General features: G+C 37.3%; 1 protein-coding gene across 2 annotated transcripts in view; it reads left to right on the top strand.

Moving 5' to 3' along the window:
- Positions 1-2,557, top strand: part of skap2 (src kinase associated phosphoprotein 2) — a 266,642-nt gene extending 264,085 nt beyond the window's left edge. For both annotated transcript variants that reach the window (XM_048520144.2, XM_048520136.2), the window contains exons 12-13: positions 832-934; positions 1,952-2,557. In XM_048520144.2, coding sequence (XP_048376101.1) covers positions 832-924 — 93 coding nt within the window. In that variant the 3' untranslated portion in view covers positions 925-934; positions 1,952-2,557. The remainder of the gene's footprint in view (positions 1-831; positions 935-1,951) is intronic.
- The last annotated feature ends 13,414 nt before the right edge of the window (positions 2,558-15,971 follow it).

Below are 15,971 nucleotides of genomic sequence, written 5' to 3'. Positions count from 1 at the left end.
AAAACATGTTTAAAAATAACATGCCTCAACAGTTCAGCTATTTCCTTGGGACTACGTTTTTCTATATTGGAAATGATTTTTTCAAATCACATGGTAGAAGTGATGGCTTTTCAACATCTTTTGCATTTATTTTTAAAGTTCAAATCTATTTTCCCTGCAAGTTTCAATAATTTTCCCAGTGTTGGGAGTTTTGGTATACATAGATAATGAATTGTGAATATGCAAACCTCAGTGCATAATGGTATTTTGGAGCAGGATTGTAGTTTTGCAGATTTTGACGATGATAAGCAAAACAGTTTAAAACATCTAACATTGACTTTGTTGAGTATAAAATGGTATAGCTTCTAAAAACATAAACAAAATAATGGGAATGGTTCATTTCTGTGATGGTGTTTTCTCAGTATGTTTTTGTCTAGCATCCAAATATCTAATAAACCTATTTTTAATTTCAGTACTTCCACAAGTAAAATAACAAGGCACTGTGGTACTATTTCAAAAATTCCAATTATTTTTACACTTTAAATTATAATAGAATTTCAAAATAAACGTCTACCATGTTACATTATATTTTTCCATTAATTCAAACACATATTCAATTGTGGCATAATGCACGACAGCTTGCAAAAGAATCCATGTAACAGCAAGTTGGATTATTCTAAATGTTCAGTGTTTTGATGTTTTATAGCTGTTGTACCTTTTTGAGTCAATTTTTTGGTGTTTGATATAATGTAAAACTACATTTAAATTTGTTGTAATAGTACGATGCTATATACTGTGAAACTATCATGTTTAATCTTCACAATTATACTGATGTTATGTTTGTTATTTTAGGAATATAATTCACATGGGTGGTGGATAGGACAAATGAAGGAAAATATTGGCTTGGTGCCCAAAGACTACCTAATGGAGATGTACGACATTTGAGAAGGTCTGGGTAAGTACATTTTAATTGAATCACTGTATAATAGACCATAAGTACCTTATTCCCATATCATTTATATATAAAGCATTCTTGTCAAGGTGCCATCCTGTACTATTAAAATAGTTTTTGGGTATTTGCATATTTCAGAGACAGACCTCAGTATCTTTCTGGGATAAGCTATAAAACAAAATCCCATAGAATTATTGACCAAATGAGGGGGAACATGCTTTTGGTCCATTTCTGAGTTTCATTGATTTTATGCACTTCTTGCTGTGAATAAATGTGAATATTTCATGTCACGTATTCATGAAAAGTAACTTAATGAAGAAATACCCTAGCTGTAATTCATAAATTATGGCACTCAGTGCAAATTGACTATTTTACAATAAAGCTACTTCCTATAACATTTGAACTGAAACATCTTTTTTCTCCTTTAATGTACAGTATATAGAGAGCAATGTATATTTCATAAATATTCACACAAGTACTGATTACTGGGATTTTTCTAGAAAATTTAATTTACTGATTAACTTAATAATTAGATCTCATTTTTTTCATTATTAAACTATTTAGTGGGAAACAAAATCAACATGAGTTGGAATGTACCTATTACATTAAAAGTCGAGCACAATAAGTGATATTGATAAATAATTTTATAAATTTTTTGAAGCAATGAAATATACTAAGAAATGAGTGGGGACTTACTCTAGCTTGGTGGAGCAAAATGCTCACTGATTCAACAGTGGTGAATTTAGAGCAAGAAATTAAAATAACAATTGGATACAAGTGTTACAGAAGTTCTAGAAGAAGTGATAGCTGATAAATAAGTTATTATAATATTTTTGCTGAAGAGATTGAAATGAATCGAATAACTACCATTTTGATAATGGAGTTCACTAACATAATAAGGATATTGTAAGAAAACACTAGATGGCAGTAGTTTTCTACATACTTCATAATTATTTGTTCAATCCTTTCTTTTGTCTGCTCCCCTTGCCCCCAACCACCCCCTACTCCCTTCCCTTGCAGGCCGCCATCTACCTACAGTGATGTTCTATTATACATGAAGGGATTTTAAAACTGGATTGAAGGCCCTGCAAAGCTTGTGTGTCCTCAGCCAGGAGAGGGAGTTCTCACCCACTATTATGGCACTAGCTGTTTCCCAATTTATTTTATCACAAAGATAACATCATCTTATTAACAATATAATCTATCCTCTTGCCACAGATGTGAAAATCAAGAAGCAGCTAAGTGCTTAATTAAATTATTTCCTCATTATTGTAATTATCTTTCATCATTTCATTGATGTATTATTTCTATTTTTCTGTGCTTGTGCATCACTATGAACTCTAGCTGCTTGAGACTTCACACTGGCTTTGTGTAACATCTTTACTGAATATTTAGCCAGTATATTTTCATTGCTTCCAAGCCTTGCTATTACAAGTTAATTAATTGTAAACAAACTCAAAATGGAAAGTGAGGGTGATATTCCTTTGCTCCCTCTCTTGTCCCGTGTGTGCCTTCAAGTAACTGTAAGCACTGTTTTCTGTCTTGTCTGTTTCACTTTATTGAATCTTGTTCTAATGTTCCAGTCTGCAAATTTTAAGGTTCAAATAAAGTTTAATTGTGTGCAAACTGTTGTTATGCTAATAATTTAAATGCCTGCTGTGTAACTAATGAAATTACTGTGTTATGATTAATTTGGAAACTGGTATGTTGATTGTAGTAATTGAACACAACAAGGTGAAGTAAATGATTATGATACCATATGCCTTGTTAATCTGAAATTTAAAGAGGTTGAACTTTATCTTGCAGAGTTTATTCTTAAATCTTATGATTTTTCAAAAACAAATATTGTTTTGGTAAGTTACAATTTGTTCAAAAAATCAGCAGGATTTTACTGCCAGCATGATAGGTCTGAAAATCTCTTTCAACTTTTATCATAAATGTTGAATGTACGATGAGCACAAACAATTTACTCAGTTGTTCCTTAGCAGTACGATTAACTCTTATGTAATAATTTTGAGATGCTTTTTTGTTCATAAATCAAACTTACTTTAACTCATCATGAGGCCTTGTTCTGTGAAATAGTTCTACTTGTATGATTACACCATCCTTGTAAATGAAGAATTTCTTCAAAAATTATTACTGCATCAGTGAATGTGCTTGGTGTATTTAGTGCTCACAATAATTTATGAGCATCAAGAACATTTATTTCAGTTGGAAACTCTCCCAGTTGTGATATTGGTTAAGCTTTATTAGTAGATTTCAAAATTTTTAATGAAACTTACATTTTAAAATATATTCTGAACTGTTGAAAACCAGGATTGCAAATGTTATGAACAATGCATAAGTAAAGCTATACAGAATTCTGTATTCATTTTGCAGAAACATTGGGCTGAATTTAATGGCCACAGTGTTGGCCTTTTCCTCAAGGAAAAAGCAGATGAAAAGCCTACTGCAACCATTTTTGGGAGCCCCAGTGTGATTAAATGTCACTGAGGCAGCAATTAAATCATTGCCATTGGTGATCCCAGAGATGAAGACTCTGCCTTCCGGAACTGTCAACCAGTGACAGGCTTAGCAGATCTTTAGTGCCAGCAGTGGTTAGTACTAGGACTGCAGAAGGTCCCTCAGGGGCAGTCATGAAGGAGACCACATGAAAGAAAAACAAATAGGTCAACTAGCAGAGAGTAGTTAAGCTATCTACAAGAGAGAATAGATGGGATGGTTAGTGTGGAAGATGAGGGTGGCTACTTCAGCAAGGAGTGGCTCTTGTGGCAGACACAAGGTACCTAATCAAGGGGGAGCCACCTCATCCTGTACAGAGAGCTTGCCAGTTGAGCAGTAGAATATCAGTGACAGCCAGATAAGATGCTTAAGAGGCAACTGGCTTCCATTAGCCTCTTGGCAAGAAGGTTGTACTCAACTTCCCACTGCATTCTTACCTAATCATATGCTCCCATCCATCATCCAACCTGCTCTAAGGGTGAATTAAATTCTGACATTTTCTTCAATGCTCACATTTCTGGTGTTACTGAGTAAATTAAACAACGGGGGAGGAGTGTCAGGCTTAATTCGAGTCTTGAATGTAATAGAATATTCTCCATTTGCCTGGATGAGTGCAGCTCCAACAAACACAAGCACCACACCCTCTGGGACACAGCAGCCCACTTTATTGGTACCCCATCTACTACCTCAAATTTTCACTGTTTTCATTACGATTACTTCTGTGCCAAGACCATGTGGATCATATAGAAGGTGCATGGCAGCAATTCACCAAGTTTCTTTCTACAACAAACTCCAAACTCCTGAACTCTTCCACCCAGAAGAATTAGACAGCAGATGCAAGTCAGCACTGCTTCTTGCAAGTTCCCGTCCAAACCACACACTTTTCTGATTTGGGGCTAGAAAACCTAGCACTCCTTTCCTTTAACAGCACCATGTATATGCCTGTACCACATTGACTGCAGTGGTTCAAGAAGGCAGCTCACCACTACTTTCTTGAGGTCAACTATGCATCAGCAAAAAATGTAGGCCTTGCCTGCAATACTAAATTCCATTAACAAAGTTGAGGGGGGGCATTTAATTATTTTCCTGTTATGAATATATCACCAAGCTATGGGCAAATTTTTTTAAACAAATCATGCATCACTTTTTTGATTTTCAGCATATTTATATAAAGCAGACCCAGAAGCAATTAAACCTGCCAGTGAACACAGTTTTTTATATAAGCTGCATTAAAGTCAAAGGACATATAACAAAGATAAAATGCACCACAAGAAATAAATGCAGGATTGTTTCCATTTTTATATTTTTTGGACTTTATCCCATCATTTATGAAATTTGCAATGAATATTTAAAAATCAGTGTTTCATAATGATTAGTACAATTTGCTGTAATCACATTTACTAATTCAGGGTGGGCTCTCAGACTTACAAAACTAACTTAAAATTATTTCAGTTATGATTCTGCCAGTTTCATTTGTGTAAAAACTTGTTTTTAATACCTGTGTAATGGCTAGAAGAATTATTTTATAAATGTAGTGTTTTATGTTTTGAATACTGTCCATGGGCAAATGGGAATAATTGCCTCATAGCTGTATCAGAGAATTAATTGTACCTAGGAAACCTCAGCATTATTAACAAAAATAATTATGGTTATAACATAGAAAAATATGAAAGGAATCTTTGCACAGATGTAGCCTAAATGTTTTTTTAAAGAGGAGCTTTTGTAAAAAGAAATGTTGTCTAAAAACAGGCACAATCTACCCAGTAACGAAGGTGCTACCCTATTAAAACGTTGCAATTTTATCATTGGTTTATCTGTAATTATTTTAATAAGACTTGCCTTTTCTTTATCAGAAGTGTTGCAAAAAATGCTGGAATGTCGTCTGCCGTTTACCTCGTGAAGACAGTATAACACCTTAATGCACTGTAGCAGAAAGAAATAATTTATGTAAATGTTTTTCTTTGGAGAATCAGACAATTCCATTATATTCGCTGCCAGTGGGTATTGTTAGAAGCCGAATTGCAGAACTTTTATCTTTTACACTAAATTTTGCTAACATAATTTCATGCAATATTGACATTTTCTTTAAATTACATGTTGCATACAGCAGGTGAAATGTGTGGTGATTTTCTTACAGTATCTTAACAAAGAAGAATCTATAATTATCAATTGCAAATCTTTCTTTTAACAAGGAAACCAGAAGAATTATGGCATATAATGAGTATTTTTATTCAGTTTGTTTTACATTTTCAAATTTATTTTTTGTAGGGCTGTCAATAGATCAATATATTTAGAGTCAATTGAAGACGGTGAAAAGAAGCTACATTTGCCTGTATGCGTGAATGTATCTTTCGTTAATGAATCTAGCAATCGAGTCTAAAGAGCAGTTACAATGCCGATAAATGTTTTAAGAATAATTTGAATGACAATGTTACAAATGCTGACATGTATTCTTTTCGTAACCATTAATACAAACCATGCTGCAACAGATCTGCAAATTGTACATTGTTAGAATTCTCCTAAACAAAGAGGGAGACGTTTGCAAGAGGTAAGTTGCTGAGTTAAATGTTCATTTGTAGTCGACAGAGCCCAAAGTAATACGTGGATCCCTGTGGTTGTGGCTTGTGGTGCTGATCATCTGCTGATTCTTCGGGGGCTTCTTTAACAGCAGTACATGAGGTGAGAAGGATAAGCTTGAAAAGGGAAGGGTGTTTTGCAACTGAAGAGCTGTATTAACAGCAGATTTCAAGGAAATGCCAACCTTTGCTGCTGCAATGAAATTACCAGTGCAAAATAGTGTTGGGAGTGGGAACTAGGACTATGCCAGACAGATGGCACACCCTGCTGTGCCTTTGATTGAAAAAGAAGGGTAACATTTGCAGGGATGTCAGAAGAATGGTGATCAGCTAAACAAATTGGTCTCAGAAGTGCACCATTGCAGGAACTAACTGCTGCAGGGTACATCAAGAGCTGTATTTCAAAACAGACCATGTCTGCATTTTTTGTAATTTTACGAATACTCCTCAGCATAAATACAAGATCGGTTTAGGGAAGAGTGAGTGCTTGAGATTTGTTAGGATGGTATGACAGCCAGCATAATTTATTATTCTGACGATTTTTTTTGTAATCATCTCTAAAGTAGAGGAATTATTCACAAATGATCCAGAAATGTATTGCACTTGATGATTCAGGTCTCAGATGCTTGCATTAGATAGAATTCATATGCGTTTGCAGAAAAAGAATGGAAACTGTATACCAAGTAATCACAGAGGTGCAATTGAATAAAGGAAGATATTAACATCAGAATTCTCATCGTACCCACATTCTGCTCACAGTACAAACATGGTGCAGTTAGTGGTTTTTGCTCGTCTCAGCTGGCAGGCTGATTCCGCTTCAGTAAAGACAAGGTACGGAAATGTCCTTTGGGTGACATTCAAAACTCGATATAAATCCTGTGCTTTATGAGACTGCAGTGCAATAAATTACTTAGCCTAATTGTAGATGTAATGAATTACCATAATTAGTCATGGGCTACATTAAATTAATCAGCATGGTACATTATTTTGCTAAATTACATCCTTGCCTTCAGAAGCCACCAGTGCAGCAATCAGTGTTTCTTCCAAGAGGGAATGATGCCATAATGAGAAGCCTTTCTGCTCCTAGAACTGTGACAGGATATGAATTTTGATCGGAGGCAGGAAGGCTTTTAGACACTGGAGCCTCAACTTCTGCCTGGAGTGTCTCTGGTAGTTAATGATACTTCAGTCGTCCTGCAGGGGAGCAGTGGGCTGTGTCTGAGAAGGATGGAGAAGATTCTCCTTACGTGGAAAGAATTCAAACTTAGTCGGGGCTTGAAGGCATTGATGCTAATGTAACCGGGGAAGACATGAGGTTGAGTAATACAAACAGGAGTGTTCAGTCGAAATGAGAAATAGCTGTAGCTACTGAGCACATCTGTAAAAAAAAATGCATGGGGATGCAAAAAAGGCACTTTTCTAATGCGGTAATTTGTTTTTTTTTCCTGGTGGGAACCCATTTAATTAGTGCTATGAGGTATTGGATTTCCGCTTATCGTGCACATTGTTTTCCAGCTGTACAGACGATTGCCAAGTTTATAATGGCTTGACCCTGCTCTGTAAAACAGCAGTAAATTGCAACACATACATTGAGTGGAGGCAAAGGGCTCATTCTGTTGGGTTCTTTGCTGTCACGTCTACCTGGACTGGGGATTAATGGTTTGATATTAAACATCTGTCCCTTGTCTTTTGAGGAAGTAAACAGAATATCTTGGATAGTAGAGTCTTTTCCACCAATTCCATGAAGCAACACCTTGATGAATTACTTTTACATGACAAACCCCAGAATACTAAAGGTCTTAAAGACTAAATGTATCGTAAAGAGGATTTGTTCAATTCATTAGTATTATTAAAAGACTGATCGGTACTCGGAATAAATAAATATTGTGTGTTTAGCTTTATAGTAGAAATAGTCAATTACCTAAATTTTGTTTTGGAACAATTATTTATTGTTCCAAAATTTTACAAAATATGCAAATAAAATGAACTGAAAATGAACCAGTTTACTTGAAAATCGAATTATGGCAGACACCGTGAAACACGATAAGAAACTAGTCACAACATAGGTTTATATGCATCAAGTAAAAGGACACTTATAATAACACTATATGGCGCTTATTCAATAATGGGTTGAAATGGTCAGACTAATAGCATTCAATTATGTATAAATGGTACAACAACTTAAGGTGAAGGCAGATGGTATGGTTAAATATGAAATTGCAAGAGTTCTGCCACTACTTCACTTAGATCTCTACCGCACAACTCAAATATGTTGAGTGGCGTGAATTTGCTCAACTTGCGTGATAGTTAGAAGTTAAACTTGCCGTAGAAAGTCGTATCTTATCCATTTCTAACAACATGATATGTTGTTAATTACTGCCATATAATCATCCTGGTGTTAAAAATCATCCATTATAAATAATATCAAGGTAGATATAACAAATTCTCCAAAGCCTAGGGAATGCAGGGTTATGGGGATAGGGTTGGGTGATGGGTTCGGGTGGGATGATCCTCGGAGGGTTGGTGTGGACTTGATGGGCCAAATGACCTATTTCTGCACTTAGGGATTTTATGAAATAAAATGTATGCAATATATTATAGCCCAATTCTTTGTACCTTTAGTTAAGTTTTAAACGTATGAAATGTTAGTTAAAGTTGTTTTTTTTGCATTTCTGTTTTCAAACTATTCATTGTTACTGCCTCTCTCTGTTTAGTATTGAATTCATCCACTCCAGTATACACTTTCCTCTGGGTTCTTACAATTATCTCTCTCACTTAAGTCAACCCGTGGTGCAACTGTCATTATAATTTTACAAACATGGATAATTTTAACTAACAATACATGTTATATGACAAATTATTGTCCCTAGCTTTAGAGCCGCTCAGTATTTGGATGCCCCAACACCCATTCTCAAATAGCTTATTGTAATTTACTGGAATCAACAAGTTAGTGCATTAATGAACATGGCAAAAAAAATATATAATTCCATTGAAATTACAGAATATTCACTGGAATATAGAAGGTTTAGTGTACTTGTCTAAAAGAAGTGTGGCAATTATTAAAGAGTTTTGACGGATAAACAAGTGAATGTTTCCATTGATAGGGAGTAGACAAATTTAGAATTAGCAACAAAAGTAGAGGATGGATTTTTTTTACATCTAAAGAGCTCTTGGTATTTCAAATGTTTCAGCACAGATGGCTATTGAAACTGAATTAATAAAATTTATTTAGAAAGAATTAGTCAACATGTTTATAAACATTAATTTTTTTTATTAGAGCAGGGTAATGGGATTGGAATTAGATATTTCTAATGTGAAACTAGAATCAATGCAAATTTGAGAAGCTGTGCCAAAATCTTGGTGATGCAATTATGCTATCCCTACTCTGAGCCAGAAGTTCTAATTTAAATCTACTTTGGTAGCCAAGAGAAGTGTATTTATAATATGGCCAACCAGTATTAAATTCTTTCAACATATAGCAATAGCAGACAGTAAGCACGCAAGGTGTTCCTGGTCAGCCAGGTGGTGGAAAGAAGTGCAGCTTCCACGGTCACTGTCCATAGCTCCAAACTAAAACATGCATCCAAAAGCACGTGTTACTATGGCAACTGGGATTCATTAGAGGGCTAATTGGCTGAGTTTGACTTGATGACCAGAATGGATCAGCTTGGTGCCAACAGTGTGGGGTTCAGTCCTTAGGCTGGCTGTTATGAATTCAGGACCTGACTCTTTGCTCAAGCTATGGTGGAGATCACAGCATTTAGTCAGACCTCCCTTAGGCCAGTAAACTCTAAGAAGTCTGTGACTGTAATCATGGTTTTCCAGTTTACATTATTTTAATGCTAGCAATAATCAGATTATTTACATTTACACAATTCCAAAGGCCACAAATATTTACAAGGCCTGGCCACATGTATCTAGTTACACACTTACTGTATTTTAGAAAGAAAGATATACAGTTAGCCACTAAAATCACACCTTCAGGTAAATTTCCTTCTGGGCTTCAGGAGCCTAAGTGAGGCTACACCATCAGCATGACCAGCCCAGGTGGCCATCTGCAAGTGCACCATTTAATTCAGGTGGGACGACAGTTGCTAGATGCTGCTGGCTCAAGCTCTGCAGCCTTAACCCCACTGGGAGGCAGATCAGGGACCAGAAGGCCCTCTGCAAAAATAGTGTTCAACAAAATAAACTGTGGCCCAGCTGCCAGGCCATCATAGCAGCATGAGTGTCTCTACACATAGTCACGGTTGTGGGTCTCACAGCTTTGGAGATCCATGCTAAGCTGATTTCTAGAATGCAGTTCTGGTCCTACAAGCCTGACGCTGGGAGGCTGTCAGTTTGTTCAGATATGGCTGCAAGCCACATCCAGGGGTCTAACTGGAATGTCTGTGAAGACCATCCGCAGGTGGCATTCTACATACTAGGCAGATAGGCATGATCTCACCAACAAAAAATAGGCAGAAGATGGTAACTTTTCAAGCTTTTCAATGTAACACTATTCATTTTAATACTAAGTATTGCTATACAGTATAGTCATAGATATTTCAGACTTTGAATTGCAGTTGCATTCAATGAGGGATACTGTATCTACTTTGAGTTCATGTCCATGTTGTATTCTGGTCTGGTACAGGCTCAGTTATTCTTTCTAGTATGTTCTAAATCTGTTCACTCTATTCAGTGATGTGCAGCTCCATAACATTACCAGAAAGTTGCTCCAGGGTCCCAAACAACACTCCTTCCCTGGCTTTTTTTCTCCTTGTAATAAACATTGATTATCAGTTATATGCACTCAGGTACTTAAATGTTGTAAAACAAAGTGATGTGCTGTAAATTTTGCCCTTTTCTTTCCCACCTCTCCCCACGTCTTAATTCATCTGTGTTGCTAGGTGGCTAAGGAAAGCCAATGATGGTGCAGAAACACCTGTGGTAAAGTTGATAATCCAGCTGTTTGCAGCTGGCTTGCATCAAACTTGCTGTGATTATAACTTCAGGAGTGAATGAGCGTTACAAGATGATTGTATGACTTCTACTCCATTATTAGCACTGGATATCATTAGTTCTGGGCAATTCCCCTTGGAAGAAACAAAGTAGTTCACCCATGCGTTGTTCTTTATGCGAAGCTTGTTCCCTTTAAGTATTGACTTTTTCCTATAGGTTCTATTCCAAGTCAGAAATGTGCCAATAACAATTCTGTCACAAGTGAACTCTTGAAAGATTTCATAATGGATACAGGTCAATAATAGAACTATCTACAGATTCTCCTGAAAGCAGCAGCTGCTATAGAAGAATGGTCTTGTCAGTGACTGTCTTCTTTGTTGCAAAACTGTTAGGAGGTTTCCAAATGTTACCTGCTGATTATTGATCCAATTTCAATGTAACATTTGCTTTGAAGATGTTCCCATCTGTAGAAACGTGGCTGATTTGTTCTGCATAATAATAAAGTGTGAGGCTGGATGAACACAGCAGGCCCAGCAGCATCTCAGGAGCACAAAAGCTGACGTTTCGGGCCTAGACCCTTCATCAGAGGTCTAGGCCCGAAATGTCAGCTTTTGTGCTCCTGAGATGCTGCTTGGCCTGCTGTGTTCATCCAGCCTCACATTTTATTATCATGGATTCTCCAGCATCTGCAGTTCCCATTATCACTGATTTGTTCTGCATTTGATTTAGTGTCCAGTGCTTAGGCTGTTCAAAATGTTAGAGATTGCACTTTGCATAACTGCTAGTTTGCTGGTAGGAGGATTGATTGATATAGATTAATTTTGTTCTCTTATTTGATTGTTGATAGGCACTTGAAATTTTTGCTTCTCAACTTTATTTCCACAATAATTGTTGGGATTTTGACATTCCTGTATGAAGATCATGTTATTGCCTTGTATTATTCTTTGATTAAAGTCTTTGTTGTAAGAATTGTTATTGTACTGGAATCAATTAAGGTTTCTGCTGTTTTAAACACAGCTTTGAATGTAAATTACAGATTCCCCTTACTAATAAGGCAGCTGCATACAGATGAATTGAAGATATTCCTTTTCCAAGATGGCTGAAGGGCTTCCCAAAGATTTGTGGGTAGAAATTTTACCCAATAAGATTCAATAATTTTTTTCCCAGAATCTAAAATACCTGCCTTTGTAACATTATCATTGGAATTATTTTTGCACCCAAGTTGTTTTCATGCTAAATGCAACACGATGTGATTATACTTGCACTTTATTTTGTCCAGTTTTTGGTATTTTCATGAATAAAGTGTATAAAACTTATTTATTGAATCAAACAATGATTTTGTTCCAATCCTCAAAACAATAAATATTTCATAGAGCATAGAACATTACAGCACAGTACAGGCCCTTCGGCCCTCGATGTTGTGCCGACCTGTCATACCAATCTGAAGCCCATCTAACCTACACTATTCCATGTACATCCATATGCTCGTCCAATGACGACTTAAATGTACTTAAAGTTGGTGAATCTACTACCGTTGCAGGCAAAGCATTCCATACCCTTACTACTCTCTGAGTAAAGAAACCACCTCTGACATCTGTCCTATATCTTTCACCTCTCAATTTAAAGCTATGCCCCCTCGTGCTCACCGTCACCATTCTAGGAAAAAGGCTCTCCCCTATCCACCCTATCTAACCCTCTAATTATTTTATATGTCTCAATTAAGTCACCTCTCAACCACCTTCTCTCTAATGAAAACAGCCTCAAGTCCCTCAGCCTTTCCTCGTAAGACCTTCCCTCCATACCAGGCAACATCCTAGTAAATCTCCTCTGCACCCTTTCCAAACTTCCACATCCTTCTTAAAATGCGGTGACCAGAACTGTACGCAATACTCCAAGTTGGGCCGCACCAGAGTTTTGTACAGCTGCAGCATAACCTCTTGGTTCCGGAACTCGATCCCTCTATGAATAAAAGCTAAAACACTGTATGCCTTCTTAACAGCCCTGTCAACCTGGGTGGCAACTTTCAAGGATCTGTGTACATGAACACCGAGATCTCTCTGCTCATCTACACTACCAAGAATCTTACCATTAGCCCAGTACTTTGCCTTCCGGTTACTCCTATCAAAGTGCATCACCTCACACTTGTCCGCATTAAACTCCATTAACCATCTCTCAGCCCAGCTCTGCAGCTTATCTATGTCTCTCTGCAACCTACAGCATCCTTTGTCACTATCCACAACTCTTCAGTAACTTCAGTGTCATCTGCAAATTTACTAACCCATCCTTCTACGCCCTCATCCAGGTCATTTATAAAAATGACAAACAGCAGTGGACCCAACACCGACCCTTGTGGTACACCACCAGTAACTGGTCTCCAGGATGAACATTTCCCATCAACCACCACCCTCTGTCTTCTTTCAGCAAGCCAATTTCCGATCCAAACTGCTGTATCTCCCACAATCCCATTCCTCCGCATTTTGTACCATAGCCTACTGTGGGGAACCTTATCGAACGCCATGCTGAAATCCATATACACCACATCAACCAGTTTACTCTCATCTACCTGTTTGATCACCTTCTCAAAGAACTCAATAAGGTTTGTGAAGCATGACCTACCCTTCACAAAACCGTGCTGACTATCCCTAATCAATTTATTCTCTTCTAGATGATTATAAATCCTATCTCTTATAACCTTTTCCAACACTTTACCAACAACTGAGGTAAGGCTCACTGGTCTATAATTACCAGGGTTGTCTCCACTCCCCTTCTTGAACAGGGGAACCACATTTGCTATCCTCCAGTCATCTGGCACTATTCCTGCAGACAATGACAAGTTAAAGATCAATGGCCAAAGGCTCGGCAATCTCCTCCCTGGCTTCCCAGAGGATCCTAGGATAGATCCCATCTGGAGCAGGGGACGTATCTATCTTCAAACTCTGTAGGATTTCTAATACCTCTTCCTTGTGAACCTCAATCCCACCTAGTCTGGTAGCCTGTATCTCAGTATTCTCCTCGCCGACATTGTCGTTTTCTAGAGTGAATTTCACTAACTTTCCTCTCAGGATTCGGATAGTAAAATTTGCAAAAACAGTTTTTATTCACTTTTTTCTTCCTTTTTCCAATTTAGATTGTTTAATCTCTTACCTGAAAAATAATTTGCCATTGTTAATTACCTTCTGGAGTGAATAGTTCCATGATTTTATTATCTCACTCTTAAAAATATTAACTGTGTTCCTTGATCTAGCTTTTTTAGTGACAATTGAACTTTCATTTCCGTTTTCTCAGTCTCCTTTGGGTGTTCAGTAATGGCCCTCTTCCTGGGACTTGATTTGAAATTCTCTCGTTAGCCACGTTACCACTGACTGCAATTTAAAGGTTTGTTTCCCCTATTACTGGCTGTGAAAGGCTTTTTTTTAAATTAAGATTTCATGTCTAATCATTTTCTGGAGGAATTTCTGTTCAGAGATGTTTCCATCATGGTTGCTTGGTTCTGTCTTTTGTTTCTGGCTGGTAACCTTTAAAGCTGTACTCATGATCTCCAGATGATCTCAGGTCCTTGTTTTTAATCTTCGCTGCTGCTACAATTTTCTAGGTAGTGTACGCTGTATTGCCGCCATCTTTTTCCCCATGTAATTTGAAGCGACACGATGCATTTGGATTCCTTACAACTAATCAAGGAGAAGCCCAGATCAAGGTTTGTCTTCAGGCTAATAATTTCAAAGTTACACTATTTACTGCACATTAATGCTAAATATTGCAATATATGGTCATCATAGATATATCAGGCTTTATGACATAGTTTCTAAAGTGTTCTAATGCCCTTAGCAGCAACATGACAGCAAATCGGCATGCCTTCCCTGAAGCCACCTTACTTCCATGTCACAATTAAGCCGTTTGATCCTGGACAGTCATTTATCTAATTTGACAGTATATCAAAACTGAAATGAGGGTGAAAACATGACTGTGTATAGGTATTGTAAAAATTGTTTAATTTATTTTTATATTCAGGAAAAATGTTGCAACAGATGCTTTCTGGAATTGAAAATAAATCCACATCATTTTAAGGTCGGCTACACATGGGTTTGATTTTCAAACTGAGGCTCTGAATCAAATGGTCAGATCATCTCTAGTCCTGAACACCTTTGCCACACATCTTCATCGCTGAAGAAATGCTGTCCTAAAATGCGAGTCCCTTACTTAGGTTGGAGACAAACTCAAAGCTAATAACTGGTGCCAGCTTCTGTCAGGAGGTATGGAATAACTCTGGAATGCAAAGCCCTAAGGCAAATAGCTGCTATTGCTGGACTTGCTGCTACTTTGCAGAGTAAGGCAGGCAGGTGATCAGAATGTCAACTGTCTCACGGTACATATGCATGGCCAAACAGTTGGGGAGAATATACTGGGTCTGTTTTTTGTGAATAAGCCTGTCTTTTTAACAATCTTACTTCATCAGGAACATAACCTAATGGTTACTTATATTGCCCCAAGCTGTTTATTTTCCCCAATTAGAAATCATGTTCTGGTACTCCCCAATTTATTGACATGCTCCTCAAATAGCTTATCAGGCTCTGGGTTATCAGCCTTCCCATCTCCACCCTCATGTCCTTACTTTGAAAATAGTGTTGTTTCTTGAAGTGATGAAAACCGAATGTACTATCCAGGAAACATATGTTCAAGAATACACCTTTACCAGACTACTACTACCCTTTGGGAGACTGAAAGCAAGCCCCTGAACTGTGGATGTGTTGAATGTAATGTGGTCAAATGTTTCTTATTCCACTTGTTCTTAATTAATATGAAACTGTCTGATATGGTATTATTATGCAAGGATGCATACTCAGTCCCCTACTGTACTCTCCCTACACTCACAACTGGGTGGTCAAATTTTGTGCGAATGCCATCTACGAGTTCACTGTTGACACTGCCGTTGTAGGCTGCATGGCAAATAGTGATGAATCAGAGTACAGAAAGGAGAGAGAATGCTTGGTGTTGGGGAACAAAGGTAACAACCTCTCCCTCAA

Source organism: Stegostoma tigrinum, chromosome 2 (genome assembly GCF_030684315.1).
Source record: "Stegostoma tigrinum isolate sSteTig4 chromosome 2, sSteTig4.hap1, whole genome shotgun sequence".
NCBI classification, from domain to species: domain Eukaryota; kingdom Metazoa; phylum Chordata; class Chondrichthyes; order Orectolobiformes; family Stegostomatidae; genus Stegostoma; species Stegostoma tigrinum.
Note: the sequence above shows the minus strand (reverse complement) of the source record. Positions and strands in the feature narration are given on the sequence as shown.